The sequence below is a fragment of the Nicotiana sylvestris genome, chromosome 5, assembly GCF_000393655.2.
Source record: "Nicotiana sylvestris chromosome 5, ASM39365v2, whole genome shotgun sequence".
NCBI classification, from domain to species: Eukaryota; Viridiplantae; Streptophyta; class Magnoliopsida; order Solanales; family Solanaceae; genus Nicotiana; species Nicotiana sylvestris.
The window spans coordinates 19,244,775-19,253,089 of record NC_091061.1 but is presented as its reverse complement, the minus strand read 5'-3'; the positions used below and the strand labels follow the sequence as shown (position 1 = coordinate 19,253,089).

At 39.2% G+C, this 8,315-nt stretch overlaps 2 protein-coding genes across 2 annotated transcripts; both read left to right on the top strand.

The window, feature by feature from the left end:
• The first annotated feature begins 2,500 nt into the window (after window positions 1–2,500).
• Window positions 2,501–3,889, top strand: LOC138868334 (uncharacterized). Its single transcript, XM_070145885.1, has 3 exons — window positions 2,501–2,806; window positions 2,909–3,155; window positions 3,237–3,889. Exons 1-3 carry the CDS (start codon window positions 2,501–2,503, stop codon window positions 3,887–3,889), a joined length of 1,206 nt encoding a protein of 401 aa, XP_070001986.1.
• Window positions 3,890–6,796: 2,907 nt separating this feature from the next.
• LOC138868333 (uncharacterized) lies at window positions 6,797–8,003 on the top strand. The gene is made up of 2 exons (XM_070145884.1): window positions 6,797–7,261; window positions 7,638–8,003. The coding sequence occupies exons 1-2, from the start codon at window positions 6,797–6,799 to the stop codon at window positions 8,001–8,003; spliced, it is 831 nt and encodes a 276-aa protein (XP_070001985.1).
• Window positions 8,004–8,315: the final 312 nt, after the last annotated feature.

Here is an 8,315-nt window from a genome sequence, read left to right as displayed (position 1 = left end):
GAAGATGAAGTCATTGGATTGGTAAAGGATCTGACTGAAGCCTCAACACAAGTCAAAGTGGCACCAAAAGAAAGAACATGTGATGAAACAGGTTCTTCCATCCAGGGCAACCTGATAGGGGGAACTAATCAAGGAGGAATTGAAAAATATCCCCTAAAAGAACTTGTTCATGACCCTATTCCTCAGCAACAAAACATGACAGAAACATCTAGCAGAAAGCAGTTGGTTGTGAAACCTTACAAGTTCTCATCCTATTGAGAACATTATCACTGATCCAACAACATCTGAAGTCAAAACTAGATCACAATTAAAGAATTTGTGTACTTTTAATGCCTTTTTATTTCTTATTGAGCCTAAAAATATTGTTGAGGCTTTGCAGGATGTAGATTGGGTGAATGCAATACAAGATGAACTCAATCAGCTCGAGAGAAGTCAAGTTTGGCATCTAGTTCCAAGACCCAAGGATAGATCAGTTATTGGCACTAAATGGGTCTTCAGAAACAAACTTGATGAAGATGGAACTGTTACAAGAAACAAAACAAGACTGGTGGTCCAAGGTTACAGCCAGGAGGAAGGCATAGATTATGATGAAACTTTTGCTCCAGTTGCAAGACTAGAGGCAATAAGACTCCTTATAGCCTTTGCAGCACACATGAGATTCACTCTTCATCAGATGGATGTCAAAAGTGGCTTCCTGAATGGTTACCTAGAAGAAGAAGTGTTTGTAAAACAACCTCCAGGGTTTGAGAGCAAAGAATGTCCTGAGCATATGTACAAGCTAGACAAGACTCTCTATGGACAAAAGAAGGCCCCAAGAGCATGGTATGAACGACTATCCAAATTCCTACTGGAGCATGGTTACAAAAGAGGTAAAATTGACAGTACCTTATTCTTAAGGTAAAAAGGTAAGGATCTCCTTGTGGTACAAATATATGTTGACGACATAATCTTTGGGGCTACCACTGATAAGATAAGTAAGGACTTTGCAAAATTAATGGGAAGTGAGTTTGAAATGAGTATGATGGGTGAGCTTAACTTCTTCTTAGGCTTGTAGATCAAACAAAGTCCTAATGGAACCATGATCCATCAATAGGAGTATGCAAAAGAGCTTACCAAAAAGTTTAAAATGGAAGAATCAAAAGAAATAGACACACCCATTGCAACTGCCACTAAATTAGACATTGGTGAACCTGGTTCATCAGTTGATCAAAAGTTGTATAGGGGTATGATTGGTTTACTCTTGTATCTTACTGCTAGTAGACCTGACATTGTTTTCAGTGTACGACTTTGTGCCCATTTTCAGGCAAATCCAAAGGAGTCTCACTTGACTATTGTCAAAAGGATACTAAGATATCTGAAAGGCACCACTGATATGTGTCTTTGGTACCCCAAATGTAGTAATTTCAATCTAGTAGGATATGATGATGCTGATTATGTAGGTTTTCTAGTGGATAGGAAAAGCACATTAGGTATGGCACACTTCCTTGGTTCATGTATTGTGTCATGGGCTACTAAAAAGCAAGATTCAGTGGCCTTATCCACTGTTGAAGCTAAGTATGTTGCTACTGCCTCTTATTGTGCTCAATTGCTATGGATCAAATAACAGCTGGTAGATTTTGGCATTGAAGTTGGTTGCATTCCTATATTCTGTGATAACACTAGTGCTATAAGTATGACAAATAACCATGTTCATCATAAGAGGACTAAGCACATAGATGTTAGGCACCACTTCTTAAGAGATAACTTTGAGAAAGGTTTGATCTCCATAGAATTCTGTGCTACTGATAAGCAAATTGCTGACATCTTCACTAAAGCACTAAGTAGAGAAAACTTTGAGAGGAACAGTTTGGAATTATGGATGATTAAGATCACCTAATAGGTCCAGCCCAGAATGCACAATGAAATATATATATATATTTGGCTAGGAAAACTAATTGTGTGTAAATATCTAGATTAATTTTTACTCAGGTTCATACTTTAATTAGTATACTCATGTGCCATGTGTTTATATGATTCACTGATCTCTTGCAAAAAAAATTCTCTATTATGGCATTTGAGACATGTTCAAGAGAGTTCAAAATGAAGAACCTGGTTCATCAGTATGATTTCATATGAAAGTTCAGGTATGTTCTCTATACTCTGCACAATTAAAAAGACTAATAATTCAATCATGAGCAGAAGTCCTATACTTGTCAAATTCCTAGAAAAATTTATTCGTTGAGCATCGAACCAGTTATGTCCCTTCAGAATTCTAAAACTGCGATTTTTTACAAAAATCTAGGGAAGCCAAATCTATCATTAAAATGTTGGAATTTCAGTTTGATTAGACTTCTATTTGACCCCTGAAAAAGATGTCATTACTAATTAATGCCTAATTCTCTTTAAATACACACCACATCTCTAATTTTTTCATCATTCTAAAACCGTCAAAAATTCTCTTCCTCAACTCTAATTGCTCTCTTCTCCAAAATTCCCAAATTAACTCAAGAAATCAACAACCATGTTTAACCCACAAGATCATCTTGGAACCCCTCCACCACCTTCTCCCTCAAATGCATCCTCAACTACTCCACCTAGTGAATCTCCAAAACCTAGGTTTCGAAGGCAGAAAATGCTTGCCCGAAAAACTGTAGCATCTGGGGCTCTAAGGAAGGTTTTAAAAGAAAGGTTCAAAGCTAGCCAAGTGAAAGAAATCCCAGCTCAAAATTCTGATTCTAGCTCTGAGACTGAATCTTTTCAATCCGCGACTGAGGGAGATGGACATGGGTCTTCTGACTTTGAGAAGACTCAAGAATTTCCTATTGAGGTAAGTTCATCTGTGATTGACAACTTAGAGACTAGGTTTGTTCTGGTTAGACCCATTAGGGATGTTAAGTTGCCTGAGTTGAGTAGGAGTGGAGGTTAAAAGAAGTCTGAAAAAGAAAAAGAGAGAGAGGGTGCATGTGGCGAAGAGAGGGGAAATGGGAAGGGAGCAGCTCTTGATATATGTGGGGTTGCACAAGAGAATGACATGAAGTCAGGGGGAAGTGGTTCTAGCGAAGCTGCAGAGGGGTTGATTCATCTGAGCAAACGAAGAGATGAACCAGTTTCATCTACTGAAGAGACCCTAGCTGATCTACTGAAAAAGGTTGGAGCAAGCTATGATCCAAAGAAATGTAGAATGGCGAAAGCCCCAAATGTTCATAAGCCTTCCAAGAAAATAAAGGCTTAGTCCCCAACACCTACTGCCTCTTCAGTGCCTAGGGGTAGAGCCACAAGAAGCAGGGTAAAACAGAGTGAAGCTGATCTACAAAAGGCTTTAGAAGAAAGTAATAAAAAGAAAAAGAAAAAGGATAAGGGAAAGGGAAAGATTGCAGAATCCTCTGAGGCCGTAGAGGAAGAGGGGATGGAACTAGTCCATCAAGAGAGGGGTACATATGTGGAGGTTCCTACACCCAAGCCTAAAAAACCCAAGACTTCCTCCAAGAAGTCTTCTTCTGTACCTGTAGCTGCTGAACCCTCACTTGCCAAGAGGACAAGATCTACAGTGAAAGCTAAACAAACAAAAGTTTCTGATGATGAGGATTGGAGTGGAGAAGAAGAAGAAAATGAATCTGAGAAAGAACAGGACAAGCTTGCCATTTTTTGCAAAAGAAAAATCTTGAAAGGTAGACTGTGGAAGGACCTGGTGGAACCAGGAATGATGAGATTGATAGACTGCTTAGTAGCTCAAGGTTGGAAGGACATGGTCCTTCAGATGGAAGGAAGGCTAGCTAGAAATGAGTTGGTTGACTTCATGGCAAATGCTGCTATTAAGGATGGAGTTGTTAGTAGCCAGGTGAAGGGAGTTCAAGTGCACTTCGATGCTGTGAAACTGGGAGAAATTCTGGATACCCTCTTAAGGGTTTGATGACTACACTAGGCAAAGGTGGCCATGCCTGGACTCCCTACCTATTTCTCTTGAGCACTAAGAGGTTCTGTGATTCAGAGGATGTGAATGAAGCCAGGGCTGTGCAGAAAAGTGAGATGAGGCCTGACCACAAGGTTGTGTTTGAGTTTGTCAATAAGTGCCTACTGCCCAGACAAGAGAGAAGACATACTGCAAACCACATGGACCTGGTTCTTATGGAGTGCCTTGAGAGAGGAAAGCAAATCAATTGGCCTGCCCTCATTGTCAAATTGCTAGACAGGGTCATGAATGGCTCCAAGGCTCATGCTAATCCATATGGCTTCATACTGACCACAGTTCTGGACAGACTGAACATGCCTTTAAATAAATGGTAAATGGCATCAAGCAAGGAACATTTTGGCATTAATACTCTTCTATCTTGTGACTATCCAGTCAATGCCATCCCAGTTGAACCTGGTTCATCTCTGAGTACACCCATTAACAGCAAGGTTAGGACTTTGGTTCAAGAATGTGGAACTAAGGATGCTGAAATTGCTAGGCTCAAGGATCGTATGGCTGAATTGGAAACTGAGATGGATGGCCTTAGAACTGAGCTAGAAAAAAAGAAAAGGAGAAAAGTGATGGAATCCTTTAGAATATGCTGAACTTTCTCCAGACTCAACCCTCTAGTTCCTCCAAGCCTTAGGTCTCCTAGTACTTGTCTTCTGAACCTGTCTAGTTCTAAGTAACCCCAGTGACCCAGATTAGAGAATTTTCTGTTTTTTCTCATGGTTTGGATATTTTTCTTTCTAAGAAAGTGGATTGTTAGTGGCAACATATCTCTATCAATGACAACTGTTGTTTTCTCTTATTTAATGATTATTCTGACCTTGATAGTTTAAATATGTTTGTTTGATTACTGATAATTGCACCATGATTGAACTTGTAGTTGCCCCAGTGGCCATGAGTACTTATTAAAATCTAGAATTCACACTGTGAATGCAACTTTTTGATGATGCCAAAAGGGGAAGATATATTGTGCTTTATACATTATTATGAAATAAGTGATATTTATAACCTAATTAACCTGGTCCTTGATGAAAAGAAACTTTTCTAAGTGTAGTGTTGATGGTTAAGCTGAGTTCTTGCAGGTTTTTTGATACATAAAATGCACAGAGTTTGTCATCATTAAAAAGGGGAAATTTGTTGGCCCAAGAACAGGTGGGGTTTTGAAGAATGACAAATGAACTCAATCATGGACCAGATCCATCTTGTAAAGTACTGTCATGATCAACCTACACATGTGAGATGCACGTGAAGGAGATAAGTCCTACTGATCAAGCAGCAATATCTCCTGATGTGATCGAAAAGGTTGCATATTGGATAAAGGGAGAAAGTCTCCTTATATGTAAAGAACACAATCCAGATAAAGAGAGTGTTAGAGTTTGATATCGTCAAGGACTCAACTACGATAGAAGATCAGCAATTGAGTCCCAATAAAACTCTGATTTCTAACCTATTAAATAACAGTGATTGTTCTCTTTTATAGGTATTGCACAAACACAAAAGTTAAACTAAATTGAAAGCAAAAGAGCAAGGCGATTTTGCAAGCAATTTATGTGAAATTTGACTGTGCACTCATAAAGCTACTTGAACGAGATAGAAGAACCAGTTCCATTGTGTTTTTTCTTTTTCTAGTTCAATTGTAGTAGGTGGTTTAAAGTTGTACCTTTCAGCTTTCATAAAAGCAATTGTATTTGGTACTTTGAGTGTTCAAGTTATAAGCTAACTTGAAGTTGTCACAATAGTTGAGGCTGTGTGTTACAACGGGATTAGAGTTAATCCTTAGGCTTACAAAGAGTTTTTATAAATGCTGTTTTGGCTCAAAGATTTTAGTGGAAGTTTGCAAAACTCCTACTGAGTAGTAGGTCGTGGTTTTTTCTCCTTTTGAGCCAAGTGTTTTCCACGTAAAAAATCTATGTGTTCTTTATTTTATGTACTTTTTATTCCACAAATAGTAGTAGTTAGAACACCTAGAAGAACCAGGTTCTTCTAGAGCAAAAATTGGGTACCACACAAATCACCCCCCCTCTTGTATGATATTGACGTTTAGAACATCACACTTCCAAGGATTGATGACCTATTTTACCAACTCCAAGATGGCAAGTATTTCTCCAAGATTGACTTACGTTCAGGGTATCATCATGTGAGGGTTAAGGAGAATGATATTCCAAAGTCGACCTTCTAAACAAGATATGGGCACTTTGAGTTCTTGGTGATGTCGTTCAGGTTAACAAATGCCCTAGCAGCTTTTATGGATCTCATGAATAGTGTATTCAGGCCCTATCTTGATGTGTTTGTGATCGTATTCATTGATGATATTCTGGTATATTCTCGTTTGGAGGCAAAACATGCGGTCCACTTGCAGATAGCATTACAGACGCTTCAGGATCGTAAGTTATATGCTAAGCTCTCCAAATGTGAATTCTAGCTGAACTCAGTAGCATTCCTTGGCCATGTGATATCTGACAAGGGTATTAGTGTCGATAATCAGAAGATCGATACAATGAAGAATTGGCCGAGACCTACAACACTATCAAAGTCTACAGCTTCCTAGGGCTAGCAGGATATTATAGGCTGTTTATATAAGGGTTTTCCTCTATATCAGCACCATTAACTAAGTTAACATAGAAACCTACTTAGTTCTAGTGGTTTGACGCTTGTGAACGAAGTTTTTAGGAGCTAGAGAATCGATTGACATCCATGCCAGTGCTCACTCTCCCAAAAGGAACAGAAGCTTATGTGGTATATTGTGATGCCTCATGTATAGGTTTGGGGTGTGTATTGATGAAACGTGGGAAGGTGATTGCTTATGTATAAAAACAATTGAAGAAGCATGAAAAGAGTTACCCGACTCATGATTTGGGAATGGCTGTAGTAATATATGCTTTGAAGATATGGTGGCACTACTTATACGGCGTCCATGTTGACATCTACACAGATCACAAGAGTTTACAATACATCTTCAAGCAGAAGGAGTTGAATTTGAGGCAGCGTAGGTGGCTTGAATTACTAAAAGATTATGATGTCGAGATATTGTACCATCCCGGTAAAGCTAATGTTGTGGCAGTCGCTCTCAGTTGTAAGTCAATGGGAGGCTTAGTACACACTGAGGCAGGTAGACATGGGTTGACTAAAGAGCTTCATCAGCTAGCCAATATGAGAATAAGATTGTTAGACTCTGATGACGGAGGTGTTACTGTACAAAATACAACACAATCATCTTTGGTAGCCGAGGTAAAAGTACGGCAATATGAAGATCCTACCTTAGTAAGATTGAGAGAGAGCATTCAGAAATGTAAAATTATGGCTTTTGAGATTGGAGGAGATGTGGTACTGAGATACCAGGGCCGATTATGTGTGCCTAATGTGGCATGGTTGCGAGAGAAGATTATGATTGAGATTCATCAATCCCGATATTCCATCCATCCCGGCTCGACAAAGATGTATCATGATGTTAAGGAGCAATATTGGTGGGATAACATGAAGAAGTCTATTGCAAAATTTGTAGCCTAGTGTCCTAATTGTCAACAAGTAAAGATCGAGCATCAAAAATCCGGTGGGTTGATTCAGAATGTGGAGATTCCGACCAATAAATGGGAGGTGATTAATATGGACTTCATTATTGGATTACCTCGCTCTTATCATAAGTTTGACTCTATCTAGGTGATAGTTGATCAACTTAAAAAATGTGCCCATTTTCTGCCAGTTAAGACAACGTACATGGCTGAAGATAATGAAGTTGTATATCAAGGAGATTGTTAGGCTTCATGGTGTGCCGGTATCTATTATATCAGACCAAGGAGCTCAATTTATGGCTAACTTTTGGAGGTCTTTTCAGAAGAGTTTAGACACGCAAGTGAATCTCAGCACTGCATTCCATCCGCAGACTAACGGACAGGCTGAACGTACCATTCAGACACTTGAAGATATGCTACGAGCATGTGTTCTAGATTTCAAGGGGAATTGGGATGATCATATGCCACTCATAGAATTTGCCTACAATAATAGCTATATTCCAGTATTAAAACGGCTCCATACGAGGCACTGTACAGGAGGAAATACAGATCACTAGTTGAATGGTTTAAGGTCGGTGAAATAGAATTATATGGGCCAGATTTGATTCACCAAGCCATTGAGAAGGTGAAAGTGATATAAGAACGACTGAGGACGGCGCAAAGCAGGCAATAGTCTTAGTCCGATGTCCGACGTCGTGATGTGGAGTTTGAAGTTGGTGATTGGGTTTTCCTGAGAATCTCGCCAATGAAGGGTGTTATGCATTTTGGGAAGAAGGGTAAGTTGAGTCCAAGGTATATCGGGTCGTACAAAATTTTTCGACGAATTGGACAAGTTGCTTATGAGTTAAAATTGCCATCTGAATTGGAAT

Coding starts and splice junctions, on each gene's coding strand:
- LOC138868334 (XM_070145885.1), top strand. CDS start 2,501: ATGTTTAACCCACAAGATCATCTTGGAACCCCTCCACCACCTTCTCCC. Junction 2,807..2,908: donor CTCAAGAATTTCCTATTGAG/GTAAGTTCATCT, acceptor GGAGGTTAAAAG/AAGTCTGAAAAAGAAAAAGA. Junction 3,156..3,236: donor AAGCTATGATCCAAAGAAAT/GTAGAATGGCGA, acceptor CTGCCTCTTCAG/TGCCTAGGGGTAGAGCCACA.
- LOC138868333 (XM_070145884.1), top strand. CDS start 6,797: ATGGCTGTAGTAATATATGCTTTGAAGATATGGTGGCACTACTTATAC. Junction 7,262..7,637: donor TTGAGATTGGAGGAGATGTG/GTACTGAGATAC, acceptor ATTTTCTGCCAG/TTAAGACAACGTACATGGCT.